At 48.1% G+C, this 15,309-nt stretch overlaps 1 protein-coding gene across 1 annotated transcript in view; it reads left to right on the top strand.

The window, feature by feature from the left end:
• Positions 1-15,309, top strand: part of mthfd1b (methylenetetrahydrofolate dehydrogenase (NADP+ dependent) 1b) — a 70,399-nt gene that overhangs the window by 26,820 nt on the left and 28,270 nt on the right. The window contains exons 7-16 of the mRNA XM_078234522.1: positions 1,052-1,188; positions 4,136-4,247; positions 6,306-6,433; positions 7,417-7,514; positions 10,147-10,320; positions 10,419-10,555; positions 12,087-12,133; positions 12,947-13,054; positions 13,138-13,212; positions 14,919-15,095. Coding sequence (XP_078090648.1) covers positions 1,052-1,188; positions 4,136-4,247; positions 6,306-6,433; positions 7,417-7,514; positions 10,147-10,320; positions 10,419-10,555; positions 12,087-12,133; positions 12,947-13,054; positions 13,138-13,212; positions 14,919-15,095 — 1,193 coding nt within the window. The remainder of the gene's footprint in view (positions 1-1,051; positions 1,189-4,135; positions 4,248-6,305; positions 6,434-7,416; positions 7,515-10,146; positions 10,321-10,418; positions 10,556-12,086; positions 12,134-12,946; positions 13,055-13,137; positions 13,213-14,918; positions 15,096-15,309) is intronic.

Below are 15,309 nucleotides of genomic sequence, written 5' to 3'. Positions count from 1 at the left end.
CTGTCTTAAATGGGCGACCCCTCATTTTTAAACAGTGACCTCTAGAATCTCCCACAAGAGGAAACATTCTCTCCACATCCACCTTGTCAAGACCCCTCAGGATCTTGTACATTTCAATCAAGTCACCTCTTGCTCTTCTAAACTCCAGTGAATACAAGTCCAGCCTCTCCAACCTTTCCTCATAAGACAAGCCGTCCATTTCAGGTATTAGTCTGAAACCTTCTCTGAACTGCTTCTAATGCATTGACATCCATCCAATGCAGTGCACGGTACTCAAGATGTGGTCTAGCCAATGCCCTACTTTTATATTCAATTCCTCACAGTAGACGCTACCATTCTATTAACTTTCCTGATTACTTGCTGTACCTGCAAACTAGCCTTTTGTGATTCATGCACAAGGACACCCAGATCCCTCTGCTTCTCAGAGTTCTGCAATCTCTCGCCATTAGGATAATGGCCTCCTTTTTCCTGCCGTAATGGACAATTTCACATTTGCCCACGTTACATTCCATTTGCCAGATCTTTGCCCACTCACTGAACCAATATCCCTTTGTAACCTCCTTATGTCCACTTCACAATTTACTTTCCTATCTATAGTTGTATCAGCAACCGATTTAGCAACCGGACCTTAATTCAACTCATTTATGTAAATAGTAAAGCGTTGAGGCCCCAGCACTGATCCCTGTGACCACTCGTCACATTGATATAAGATCTGCTGTCCACAAGGAGATGCCTGAGAAATTTCTAAATTGCTTTACCTCCGAGCTCCACGTGTTCACTGAGGATCAGTCCTGCTGGTCCGAGCCTGATAGAGTTTGATCCATGTGTCTCAAGAATGAAATAAGAGTTAACACATTAATAACAGTTTTGCTGCTGAGATTAAGCTGGGTGATGTCCGTCTGACAGTTACTTGTAAAATTGTGGGTATATATGGGGATAGGGGCTGGGTGGGATTATGGTCGGTGCAGACTCGATGGGCCTAATGGTCTCCCTCTGCATTGTAGGGATTCTGTGATATTGTTCTCTGATACTGAATGCTTTGTTGCCGCAGGTGTGAAGCTGGCAGGATCTCGGGCTGTCGTTATTGGAAGGAGCAAGATAGTTGGTGCTCCCATGCGTGACCTCCTGGTGGCGAACAGTGCCACCGTAACCACGTGCCATTCCAAGACAGCTGACCTCCAGGGAGAGGTAAGAGGTTCTGCGGTGATCACCGGCACCAATTAATCCTGCTCGGGCAACATCTCCCCAATCTTAGCTGAGGGGGTTTGGGGAGGGGTAAGGGGGAACTGAGTGAAGAGTCTTGAAGAGCTGATGAGGTTGTCTCTGACATTGGGCTTGTTGGGGGAAGTGAATCAAAGGTTATGGAAAAGGCAGGCTGTATTTCTTGTCTATTGCTGATTGAGGTGAGGGGATCTGCCACCCTGCACCGCTCCTATAATGCAGTAAAGCTGGATAGTATTGGGGAGAGAAATGTGCGGACAAGTTTAACGTCACAGAATTGTTACAGCACCGAAGGAGGCCATTCAGCCCATCGTGTCTCCACCAGCTCTCCGAATGAGTGAGTCTGCTGGCGTCATTCCCCCACCTTCTCTCCATAACTCTGTACATTCTTCCTGATCCGATAACAATCCAATTCCCTTTGAAATGTTTCAATGGAACCTGTCTCCACCACGCTGTCAGGCAGTGTATTCCAAACCCTTATCCTCGGCTCACTATTGCTTCTTATACCAGTTACTTTAAATCTGTGCCTCTCGTTCGCAACCCTTTCACCACCTGGAGAATTGGTGATGAGGAAAGGGCAGGAAAATGGGGATGAGAAAAATATCAGCCATGATTGAGTGGCAGAGCAGACTCGATGGGCCGAGTGGCCTAATTCTGCTCCTATGTCTCATGGTCCTATGGTGTGAACTCCATGTGGCTTCGGAGGGGAAGATGCGACCAGGCTGAGTGCCTGTCAGGCACGGAACTAGCCAGCTTTGGGCCTTCTCTGGGGTTCTGGACCATGGGGAGTGGAATGTTCCTCCGTCCCCAGAGCTGCTAGCCAATTAGAATGCTGGCAGCGCTCCATTTCAGGCAGCGCCACCGGGCGTCGTGGCTACTGTCGGTAATGCAGCCTCGGATTGCAGGGGGATGCAGGCTGCATGTGAGTGACAACAGGATGAGTGGGATCACAGGAGAGCAGGGCTCAGTGCCCAGTGGCCTTCAGGGGAAATGGGAAAACCACAATAGATTCCAGTGGGATTAAGGATAATTGGTTAGCCGTGAGTGGGTGGGTTTCTGCCATGGGGCTATTCCTGCCTCCAGCTTAGTCATGGGAGGTTTTCCCACTGCCGTGCAGCCTCTCTCGTGTTTAAGTGAGCACAGACCACCTTGTCTGTCACTGAGGGAGTGTGTTAAACCCAGCCCATGGTGCCTGTCTGGAAGCGGTGAGAAATCCCACCACAAGGTGGCATCAGCGAGCCGGTTTCTGTAAATCACCAAGTTGGAACTATTCTATATTTTGTATTTTCCCCCTTTCACCCCCACAAAACATAAGATTCTTTACTTCTGAAAATAGAGATTGCAAAGCCGCAGAATAATTACAGTACAGATACAGGCCATTTGGCCCACATGGCTCAGGTCACTGGGGACTGGTGTTATCACCCCTCGCTCCCACTGCATCCAGTTATCACCTCCCTCCAGTGGGCAGCCCAGGTCATCACTCAAACCAGCCTCCCATCCATTGGCTCTGTCTACACTTCCTGCTGCCTCGGAAAAGCAGATGCACCATAGAAAGCATTCTTTCTGGTTGTATCACAGCTTGGTATGGCTCCTGCTCTGCCCAAGACCGCAAGGAACCACAAAAGGTCGTGAATGTAGCCCAATCCATCACGCAAACCAGCCTCCCATCCATTGACTCTGTCTACACTTCCCGCTGCCTCGGCAAAGCAGCCAACATAATTAAGGGCCCCACGCACCCTGGACATTCTCTCTTCCACCTTCTTCCTTCAGGAAAAAGATACAAAAGTCTGAGGTCACGTACCAACCGACTCAAGAACAGCTTCTTCCCTGCTGCCGTCAGACTTTTGAATGAACCCACCTTGCATTAAGTTGATCTTTCTCTACACCCTAGCTATGACTGTAACACTACATTCTGCACTCTCTCCTTTCCTTCTCTATGAATGGTATGCTTTGTCTGCATAGCGCGCAAGAAACAATACTTTTCACTGTATACTAACACATGTGACAATAATCAAATCAAGATGAAGTCAATTCCAGAACATCAGGGCCAAATGTCCTCCTCCTCAACCAATTCACTGATATGGAAACCAGGGTTTCTTTGCTGTTTGTGTGAGTGTAAAGTCGGTGATTTGTTTTTCAATCTTGGTGCAGTGTCCATTGACCGCAGTATCCTGGGTGGGATTATATAGCCTCGCTCGAGCGAAACCGGAAATTCCCACCCAAGGGCAACGGACATTTCCGTTGTCCACCCTTCACCTGCTCCGATTCCGTGGTGAGCGAGGAGGTAGAATTCCGGCGTCTGTCTCTGACTGCTGGAGCACACCATGAGCCACTCGCCTTTTGCACCGAATTTCCATCCCTCCCGACCATTCCTCCTCCATCAACATGGCCCTCCATCCCAAATAAACTCCTCCGGAAATGCACCTATGCTCTTCACCTCCACTGTGAGCTCCACCTTCTCCCCACTCTCAGAATAAAGGAGTTTCTCCTGAATCCCTATTGGATTTATTAGTCATTATCTTACACCTATGGCACCTAGTTTTGATCCCTATCTCTGCCTCACCTAACAGACCCCGCCTTTGGCTCACCTCTTTCGGAGAGAATTAATCCCCATTTGTTTTTTACACAAAAGGTGGTGGGTTCCTGGAACTCGTTGCCGGGGGAAGTAGTGGAAGGGGATACGGTGGTGACTTTTAAGGAACATCGTGACAAGTACATGAATAGGATGGGAATAGAGGGATATGGTCCCCGGAAGGGTAGGGGGTTTTAGTTCAGCCGGGCAGCATGGTCGGTGCAGGCTTGGAGGGGCCGAAGGGCCTGTTCCTGTGCTGTAATTTTCTTTGCTCTTTGTTTGTAATTTATAAACTCCTCTCTCGATGCTGATGTAAATCTCAAAGCGCTGTCTTGTCTTTAGGTCGAGAGGGCTGATATTCTGGTGGTTGGAGCTGGAAAAGCTGAGATGGTGAAAGGAAATTGGATCAAACCTGGAGCCATCGTCATTGACTGTGGAATAAACCACATTCCCGGTGAGGGGAAACTGCAATTGGACAATGGTTTATCAGTTTCTTCTTTTTGCTTCTTCCCTTTGTTCCCATCGTTAGTCCCTCGGAACAGGGGTGACTGGAGTTGATGATGCGTGTGTGGCTCAACTGGCCAGTCCTGGAGCTACAGGGGCTTGGGCAGAGAGGACAAGAGTTTCCCCTGAGAGGGGCAGTTCTCGAGCCAGGCGTCCTCCTCTCCTTCCCTTTGGTGAGGGCCAGTGAACTCTGCCTCGAAACTACCTCAACCTCTCTTCACAGCCCTGTCCGAAAGAAGGAGCTCGCGTATTGAGAATGGAAACAGGACAGCCAAAGTGCTTTCCAGCCAACTCAATACTTGTGAAGTTTGGTCGCTGTTGTCCGATAGAAAAGGCAGCAGCCATTATCTGCAGAACAAACTCCCACAAACAGCAGTTCAATAATGACCAGATAATGATCCCTGTGTGATGTTGATTGGGAAATTGGCTCAGATATCCGGAGGATCAACCTTGCTCTGCACATGTAAACGTCCACATTTCACAGAATCTACGGCACAGAGACAGGCCCTTCGGCCCAAACTGACCCATACCGACCAAAATGCCCATCTAAGCGAACCCCATTTGTCTGTGTTTGGCCCATTATCTCTAAACCTTTCCTCTCCGTGTATCTGTCCCAATGCCTTTTAAATGTTGTCAATGTCCCTGCCTCAACCACTTCCTCCGGCAGCTCATTCCACACACGCACCACCCTCTGTGTGAGTAAGTTATCTTTCTCCAGGAATTTGTTATTTCTCGGTTTGAGCTCATCCACAACTCAGCTGCCCGTATCTGAAGTTGCATCAATTCCCGTTCACCCATCACTAACTCACACTGGCTTCCGGTCCAGCGACACCTCAGTTAAAATTTGCACCTTAATGTTCTCAAATTCCCTCCATTTCGTCACCTCATAGAATCCCAGAGTCCTTACAGAAGGAGGCCATGCGGCCCATCGAGTCTGCACCAACCACAGTCCTACCCAGCACTATTCCCATAAACTCTCATATTTATTCTGCTAGTGCCCCTGACACTAGGGTCAATTTAACCTGGCCAATCAACCTAACCACATCTTCGGACTGTGGGATGAAACCGGAGCACCCGGAGGAAACCCACGCAGACACGGGGAGAACGTGCAGACTCCACACAGACAGTGACCCAAGCCAGGAATCGAACCCAGGTCCCTGGCGCTGCGAGGCAGCAGTGCTAACCACTGTGCCACCTCTGTAATCTCCAGCCAACAATCCACTATATAAATCCATGTCAGTGTTTAATAAAATTACACACAAACGGGCTCTTTGGCCTAACTGGTCAGGCAGTGCAATGGCATTGCTGGTGGTTGGCTATGCTAACTCACAGCTCCAGGGACCCGGGTTCGATTCCCGGCTTGGGTCACTGTCTGTGTGGAGTTTGCACGTTCTCCCCGTGTCTGCGTGGGTTCCTCCGGGGTGCTCCGGTTTCCTCCCACAGTCCAAAGATGTGCAGGTTAGGTGCATTGGCTGTGATAAATTCTCCCTTGGTGCGTAGAGATGTGTAGGTTAGGGGGATCAGTGAGGTAAATGCGAGGGGGGGGGTGGGTGGTTGTGCCAGGGTGGGATGGTCTGTCGGAGAGTTGGCGCAGACTTGATGGGCCGAATGGCCTCCTCCTGCACTGCAGGGATTCTCTGGTCCATTCTGGCGTTGATGATCCACGTGCGTTTAGTCCCATTCCTTGCCACATACACGAATGTCCCCTGGTCTATTTATCAAGCTTTCTGTTAAACATCCCTCAGCTCCTTACCAGCCGCCATTGCCATGTGTTGGAAGGATTTGCAGATTGATAATTAACCGCTTTGTGAATGCATCCTCCTCCCCCCACCCCAGGGCCTGATGGCCTTGGACCTGGAGCTTCTGGCTCGGAGACCGGGCCCGGGACCCACACTGTGTCACTCAGCCTCCATACGGGTCAGTACATAAATCCTGCGAGTCCTGGTTATCTTCTCTCTCTCTGTTCGTAATGTTTGTGTTATTGTAACCTTCCCCTGTTTTGGTTCAGACAGCACAAAGGCTAGTGGCAAGCGTGTGGTTGGTGATGTGGCTTACGCTGAGGCTAAGCAGGTGGCTTCATACATCACCCCTGTGCCTGGGGGAGTTGGACCAATGACTGTCTGCATGCTAATGGCGGTGAGTTTACTCATCTTATTAAAGCAGTCACTTCACTCCTGTTTTGTGAGAGTTTGGTTCAGAGAGAATCTGCCCACCTTGGCGAAGACCTTTGAGCTAGAGTGCCTGTCCAGAATGTTATGGTTTACCCGTGTAGACTCTAACTCCCTCACGGCAGCGATATGAGACTCGGGTTAAAAACGTTACCCAGAGAGTAGTGAGAATGTGGAACTCGCTACTATGGGGAGTACTTGAGGCAAATAGCATAGATATGTATTGGGGGGGAAGCTGGATAAATACATGAGGGAGAAAGGAATAGAAGGTTCTGCTGTAAGGGTTAGAGGAATTAAATATAATGGGAGAAGGCTGATGTGGAGCATAAACAGCAGAATAGATCAGATGGGCTGAAAGATTGGTTTCTGTGCTGGATATTTAATTAAAACAGATCCGAGCCTTTCAGGTAAAGTTCCCTACAGTACTTGTCTTGAAAAATGTCATAACCTACTGCAAACATCGTGCAAGACATTACCTGATGAGATGATGTAGTCCACGAGAAGATCAGCCATGATCTTAATGAATGGCGGAGCAGGTTCAAGGGGCCAGATGGCCGACTCCTGCTCCGAGTTCTTATGTTCTTATGAAAGGTAAAGTTGCCATAGTCCCAGATGACCATAGGCTGTTCTCCCGTTTGAGGGGGGAGGGCTGACTGGTGGTGATTTAACCTGAGCGTCACCACTCCTCAGGCAAAGGGCAAGGTTGAGATGATGTCCATTGTCAGCTGGGTCTGTATGCCTGTGTCTGCCCAGGCCGCAATCTCACACGGGGCTTCACTGAGCTCAGGATAAACGGGCTTCTGGGAGAGGAATGGGGGTAGCTGCCATTCCTGTAACATTAGCAGAGGGAGGTTGTGATGTATAGACCTGAACGAAAGGAAAGGCCACAGTGCAAAATCGCCTCGTGCTGATGGAAATGTTGTTCCTGACTTTTTGCATTCTCTGTGACAGAACACAGTGGAAGGTGCGAAACGCTACTTGGAGAGCAGCAAGCCAGGAAAGTGGCCCATTCACTACACAAAGCTTAACCGAGTGGAGCCAGTGCCCAGGTACGTGTGTGAGCTCTCTGCACTCTTAGTTATTCTTCCATACAATGTGAGAGACGCTGGCTGGACCATCATTTATTACCCATCCCTAATTGCCCTTTAAACGGTGGGGGTGAGTTGCCTCTTGAACCACTACAGTGATGTGGTGTAGGTACACCCACAGTGCTGTTAGGGAGGGAGTTCCAGGACAGTGAAGGAACGGCAATATATTTCCAAGTCAGGATGGTGATTGGCTCAGAGGGGAACTTGCAGCTGGTGATGTTCCCAGGTATCTGCTGCCCTTGTCCTTCTAGATGGTGCAGATCTACATGTCTGATTATAATTAAAGTGGAAGCAATGAGTTCTGTACAAGCAGAGAAATCTGTATTTACTAGCGAGTCTCATTTGCTTCCCTTTCTCGAACAATCTGGACAGAGTAGAGGGGGAGAAACTGCTCCCATTGGCAGATGGATTGAGAACCAGAGAACAGCAATTTAAAGTGATTGGCAGAAGAACATGAGGAGAAAGGTTTATCAGTGAGTGGCTAGGAACAGGAATACATTGCCTGTGGATGTGGTGGAGTGTGCCTTTCAAAAGAGAATTGGATAAACACCTTGTAATGTCCTAACTTTGTCCGGGATTGTCGGTTTTAACAAAAAGAGAAAGATATGGTTTGCATGTAACAACACAACAGGTTTATTGAAAGATGTTCTCTGCACAGAACAGAAACTGAAACTAAGACAAGCCTGTGAAACACCCTATGACATCACCATCAAATCATGTGACTGGTTCTTAGAGCAATCATGCAGCTACTTAAATATATAACACACCTGAAGAGAAAATATTTTCAGTACTGTGGGGGAAGGACCAGGGAGTCTTTCTTTATTCATTCCTGGGACATGGGCATCGCTGGCTGGCCGGCATTTATTGCCCATCCCTAGTTGCCCGAGGGCAGTTGAGAGTCAACCACATTGCTGTGGCTCTGGAGTCACATGTAGGCCAGACCGGGTAAGGACGGCAGATTTCCTTCCCTAAAGGACATTAGTGACCCAGATGGGTTTTTCCAACAATTGACAATGGTTTCATGGTCATCAGTAGATTCTTAATTCCAGATTTTTTTAATTGAATTTAAATTCCACCATCTGCCGTGGTGGGATTCGAACCCGGGTCCCCGGAACATTAGCTGAGTTTCTGGATTAATAGTCTAGCGATAATACCACTAGGCCATCGCCTCCTCTAGTTAATTTAGCTAAGTGGGGCTAAGTTAGTGGGAATAAGATTTAGTTAGTGGTGCTAACTAAATTGCTCTTGCAAAGAGCTGACGTTGACACAATGGTTAAGTGGCCTCCTTCTGTGCCGTTCAATGATTGATGTGAAAGCCTTGGTTTGAGGCCTGATTAAAGTGGATATTTTACTCTTTCTCGCTTTGCCACTCCCAGTGTGATGTGGAGCAACACTCTGTTGTCTTGCCAATAATGCTGGGTTACTGTTTCTGTTCATCTGAAGAGAAATTCAGTTCTTTGCTTCGAGTTCTTTGAATGGCATGGATAGTAACTACACTGTCCAGTGAAACCCAGATAGCTCAGTCGGTAGAGCATCAGACTTAATCTGAGGGTGGAGGGTTCATGTCCCTGTTCGGGTGTTGCTTTTTGACGGCACGGTGGCACAGTGGTTAGCACTGCTACCTCACAGCCCCAGGAACCTGGGTTCAATTCCAGCCTCGGGTCACTGTCTGTGCGGAGTTTGCATGTTCTCCCCATGTCCATGTGGGTTTCCTCCGGGTGCTCCGGTTTCCTCCCACATTCCAAAGACGTGCTGGTTAGGGTGCATTGGCCATGCTAAATTCTCCCTCAGTGTACCTGAACAGGCACGGAGTGTGGCGACTAGGGGATTTTCACAGTAATTTCATTGCAGTGTTAATGTAAGCCTTACTTGTGACAATAATAAATAAACTTTACTTTTTTTACAATGTGATACATTGACGGTGGCAGATTCTGGGGACAATTCCTGATTTGTGCAGAGTTGGTTAAAACTCTGGGACGGTGTTCTTAATCCTGATAATTACACAAGCCGCTGCTGGAAAAATGGGTGCCTGCCAATCTGCCATGAACAGCAGAACCACCTCGGAGGGCTGAATGGCCTCCTCCTGCTCCAATGGGTGTCTGACAATTCAGTGAGCCTTGCTGTTTAAAGTTTGTATGGATCTTTAATGTTTGCCAGCTGGAGTGTTTTAGTAATGTTCATTGAAGATAAATATTGGCCAAGAGTTCAGAGACAGCTTTCCTGCTTTTCCAATAGCATGATGTGGAGATGCCGGCGTTGGACTGGGGTGAACACAGTAAGAGTTTTAACAACACCAGGTTAAAGTCCAACAGGTTTATTTGGTAGCGAATACCATTAGCTTTCGGAGCGCTGCTCCTTCGTCAGATGGAGTGGATATCTGGATGTCCACTTGGTACCGCCCTGGGACTAGCGGCCTTTGGAGGGGGGGACTCTGAGGTGGGACAGTGCTACCCACTGAGCCGCTGTCACTTGGTCAGTGAGCGGGAGGAGTGCCTGGCTGGTCTGAATCTGGGCTTACTGCAGTGCTGCTGGGTCTTGCTCACTGGATGTTTTGGGTTTGTTTTAATTTAAAACTCCTGTTATTTCCCACCAGTGACATTGTGATTTCGCGTTCTTGCTCACCGAAACACATCGGCCGCATGGCGAAGGAGGTGGGGTTGTTATCGGATGAAGTGGAACTCTACGGAAAGTCAAAAGCGAAGGTGCTTCTGTCCACGCTGCAGCGGCTGAAGGGGCAACCGGACGGGAAATATGTCGTCGTCACAGGGTACGCTCGTCTTAAAACCCTCCCGAGTCGAGCCTTTCCTGTGGGTGGGGGGGAACCAGGCATCGGGTGTCTTTCTAACCTGCTGGTTTATATTGCAGCATTACCCCCACGCCTCTTGGTGAAGGCAAAAGTACCACCACAATCGGCCTGGCTCAGGCCATTGGCGCTCACCTGGATATCAACGTGTTTGCGTGTGTTCGGCAGCCATCGCAGGGCCCAACCTTTGGCATCAAAGGTAACCTCCAACCTCCTCCTTCTCCTCCTCCTCTTCAGCAGTTCCTCTGGATCAAGGGTAACCGGCTTCGATGGGGTTCTGAGGTAGCTGATAAATCCAGTGTGTGATCCAGAATCTGCCATGTGCAGGGCAGCTGGTGATTGCAGGGTTGGGTAGATGGGTTGTTTGAAGGTTTTTGCGCTCCCTCCAACACCTTGACTTCACCTCTGCATCAAACCAATCTGTTCTCTCAATGGTCTCAGTACCAGCCTCAATAAACCTTCTCCATTTTGGCCAGTCATAAACTAGGGTCAGCAGGGATACTTTGAGGACATCCCTAAAGCAATTCCCGCTGTCCTGGGAGTCTCCGTTGTGGGTAGAGCAGTAGATTTGGGAGGTGGTATCTGGGACGTGAACATCGTGTCCCTGTCCAGTGAGAGCTTCTTCAGCAAAGATTCTTCAACCTCCGCCCCAATTGTGGCGTTAAATGTGACCGTGCTGCATAGCTGGTAAATTATTCCAAACACACCACATGTCAGTCCCGTCGATTAGATTAATAGGGTGAGTAATTAGAGTAATAGGGTGAGTCCAGAAACAGCTGGATCCCTGCCCCTGCTTAGCAATCGTTGTCAAACCGAGATCCACCGAGGTAGTCTGTGAGAGGATTCCTGAGGATTTGCAAGATCACAAGAAGAGGAGTAGCCCACACTTCCCTCGGGCCTGTCCCACTGTTCAGTAAGTTCACGGGTGATCTATATTAAGAAGGATAAGGGATGGCCCGTTTAGGGCTGACATGAGGAGAAATGTCTTCACTCAGTTGTGAATTTTTGAAATTCTCTACTCCAGTGGCCTATCATTTCAGTCATTTGATCAAAGATAAACTGCTAGACTTGTGAGTAATTGAGGGAGTGGATGGATGTGAGCAGAGGGCGGGATGGTGGCTTCATGAGCCATGATATTGTTAAATATGCTACTGGGACTTGATGGTTTGAGTTATAAGGAGAGGCTGGATAGACTGGGACTTTTTTCTCTGGAGCGTAGGAGGCTGAGGGGTGATCTTACAGAGGTCTATAAAATAATGAGGGGTATAGACAAGGTAGATAGTCAATATCTTTTCCCAAAGGTAGGGGAGTCTAAAACTAGAGAGCATAGGTTTAAGGTGAGAGGGGAGATACAAAAGTGTCTGGAGGGGCAATTTTTTCACACACAGGGTGGTGAGTGTCTGGAACAAGCTGCAAGAGGTAGTAGTAGAGGCGGGTACAATTTTGTCTTTTAAAAAGCATTTAGATAGTTACATGGGTACGATGGGTATAGAGGGATATGGGCCAAATGCGGGCAATTGGGACGAGCTTAGGGGTTTAAAAAAAAAAGGGCGGCATGGACAAGTTGGGCCGAAGGGCCTGTTAAGTGCTGTAAATCTCTATGACTCTATGCTGGAAAAGGCTGTCTGGCCTAATCCTGTTCCTTATGAAGACAAATCCTTTAAATCGAACATTCTCAGCTACAAACCCAGAGCCCCAGTGACCGCAGTCTGTCTGTTGCTTTGTTACAGGTGGAGCAGCAGGTGGTGGATACTCCCAGGTTATCCCGATGGAAGAGGTAAGATATCCCTGTGCTTTCCTCTGAGAATTCCATGTTTTGCAGCATGAAACCACTCTGCCAAGAACTGGCAAAACCGTGGTTCAATTTAAATACAGAACTATTTGGAACAGAAGGCTTTTGATTTTTATGTTCTCCGTATTTTCAGAATCTGTGTAACTCCTTTTTGCTTTTTATCCCCCGTTTGGGAGTCCAGATTAATGATCGATCCTGGTCATAGAGTCATGCAGCACAGGAAAGGCCCTTCAGCCCATCGTGTCTGCACCAACACTATCACAACAGGTACCCTATTCCCATTTTCCTGCCCTTGGTTGCAGGAATTGTCCCACTGATGCTCCAAATGGCCCCGGGAGAGTTATTCTTCCTTCAGCTTTGTTTGGAGAGGCTGGGTTGCAAGCTGAGGATTTTATAGCCCGTGTGAGGTTACTGTTTAATCCCAATCCAGTCCCAAAGTAACTATAAACTCTCTCTCCCGAGTTTCCTCTCTATAAATCATCCAGCAATCTCGATCCTCCCCATTGAATTGTCTCCTTGTTGTTAGTCTCCCTCTTCACTTTCCTCTCCTTCAAATTGTGTCCATTTTTAACCCTCCGCTTCCCACCCCCATTTACCATTCAGCTTTTTAACTTGCCAAGTGTTGGGAAACATTTCCGACTGAGGGACATGACATTGAATCCAGATACTGGAGCTCGCAGCCTTCCAGCGGCTGGAATAAGTGAAATCAGGAGCAGCGCTGAGGGAGGGGGAGGGCTGCTGACTCTGTCTCCTTACGCTTCCTGCTAAAGCTCTCTGACAATGTTCTTGTTTGTGCAGTTCAATCTTCACCTGACCGGTGACATCCACGCCATCACTGCAGCCAACAACCTGGTCGCTGCCGCCATCGATGCTCGCATGTTCCACGAGGCCACACAATCTGACAAGGTAATGTTTCCTGGAAAGATTCCGTCTGTCCACACTGCAAATTGAAATGAACTGTCTGGTGGTCTCCCTTTCTGTTGTTGCAGGCTCTGTATGATCGACTGGTTCCTTCCAATAAAGGAGTTCGGACATTCAGCCAGGTTCAGCTGAGGAGATTGCAGGTACGAGTCTAAACCAGGGACATACGGACATTCGGCCTCTCGAGCTTGCTCTTTCCATTTAATAAGATTGTAGCTGATCTAACAGTAATCCCACCCCCCCCATAACCTTTCACCCCCTCGCTGACCAAGAATCTATCCAGGTCTGTCTTAAAAATATTCAAAGACTCTGCTTCCATCACCTTTTCAGGAACAGAGCTCCAGAGGTTCACAACCCACTGGGAGGAAATATTTTTGCCTCATCTCCATTTTAAATGGGCGACCTCTTATTTTTGAACAATGATCAGGATTCTCTCGGAATGGGAAACATCTTCTCCACATCCACCCTGTCAATATCCCTCAGGATCTTGTGTGTTTCAATCAAATCACCATCTAGTTTTCTGAACTCCAGTGGGTACAAGCCCAGCCTGTCCAACCTTTCCTCATAAAACAACCTGCCCATTCCAGGTATCAATCTGGTAAACATTCTCTGAACTGCTTCCAATGCTTCTGCATCCTTCCTTAAGTAAGGTGACCAATACTGTACACAGTACTCCAGATGTGGGGCGGGATTTTAAGGCTTCGCTCGTCCCAAAACCATAAAATCCATGGTCCGCCCCTTGCCCACTCCGATTCCTGTGGCAGGCGGGAGGATAGAATTCCAGCCACAGCCTCACCAATGCCCTGTACAACTGAAGCATAACCTTCCTATCTTTGTGTTCAAATCCCTTCTCAATAACCAATAGTATTTTACTAACTTTCCTAATTACCTGCTGTACCTGCATACTGTCATTCATGCACTAGAACACCCAGATCCCTCTGCATCTCAGAGCTCTGAAATCTCACCATTTAGATAATAGGATTATTTATTCTTCCTGCCGAAATGGACAATTTCACATTTGCCCCAGATTAAACTCCATTTGTCAGATCTTTGTGCACTCACTTAACCCATCTGTATCCCTTTGTAACCTCCTTATGTTCTCTTCACAATTTACTTTCCTACCTATATTTGTATCAAGAGGAGGCCATTCAGCCCCTCAAGCCTGTTCTGCCATTCAATAAGACAGCGGACCTGTCCCATATATCCAACTTTGTCCCATGTCCCTTTAATACCGTTGGTTCACGTAAATCTATCAATCTTGGATTTAAAATAAAAAATTGACCAAGTATCAACTTCCAAACTTCTACCACCCTTTTGCGTAAAAGTTTTTCCTAATTTCACTCCTGAAAGGTCTGGCTGTCTTTTAGGTTATGTTGCTTCGTGACAGACCGAGTCCTAGACTCCCACCCGGTGGATCTTTGACGTCCGCTGCACCTTCCCACAGTAACCCCATATTCCTTGATGCCCTCATCTAAAAGTTATCGATTATCTGTCCTGAACATGCTCATTGACTGAGCTCTGGGATAGAGAAAGACTCCTCCTCCTCTCAGTCCTGTCAGACAGGATGTGGAGATGCCGGCGTTGGACTGGGGTGGGCACAGTAAGAAATCTCACAACACCAGGTTAAAGTCCAACAGGTTTATTTGGAATCACGAGCTTTCGGAGCGCTGCTCCTTCATCAGGTGAGACTTGAGCACTCTGAAAGCTCGTGATTCCAAATGAACCAGTCAGTCAGACAGGGCACCTCCAGGCACAGTCCCTCGTTTAACTACCTTCACCGTAGCTTGACCAGCCCAGCTGGCTATCTGTGAATTTAGTTCTTGATCTGAACATTTTCTTTCCTCCTCAGAAACTTGGAATTAACAAAACCGATCCCACTTTACTGACTAACGAGGAAATGAAATGCTTTGTGAGGCTGGATATCGATCCTGACACCATCACATGGCAACGAGGTATTGAACGGCTTTCAACCTGCAGTGTGCTCAGACGCAGCCTTGTAGATGTGATTCACGTTCTCCTGAATATGGTGGCCTCGTACACAGCTGGCTACGGAATAGTCTCTCTCCCCCGAGGCACAGTCACCTCTACTGAATCCTTTCTTAACTGTCGATGCTCCATCCTCACTATTACACCATGGAACCTCTGACTGCCAATCTGTTCTCCCTTCCAATTCCCCCTCTCTGTTTCCCAGCTGTGATCAGCTTTTTCAGTCTTCTAGCTTTTTATGTAACTGGGCATGT

Source organism: Mustelus asterias, chromosome 18 (genome assembly GCF_964213995.1).
Source record: "Mustelus asterias chromosome 18, sMusAst1.hap1.1, whole genome shotgun sequence".
NCBI classification, from domain to species: domain Eukaryota; kingdom Metazoa; phylum Chordata; class Chondrichthyes; order Carcharhiniformes; family Triakidae; genus Mustelus; species Mustelus asterias.
Note: the sequence above shows the minus strand (reverse complement) of the source record. Positions and strands in the feature narration are given on the sequence as shown.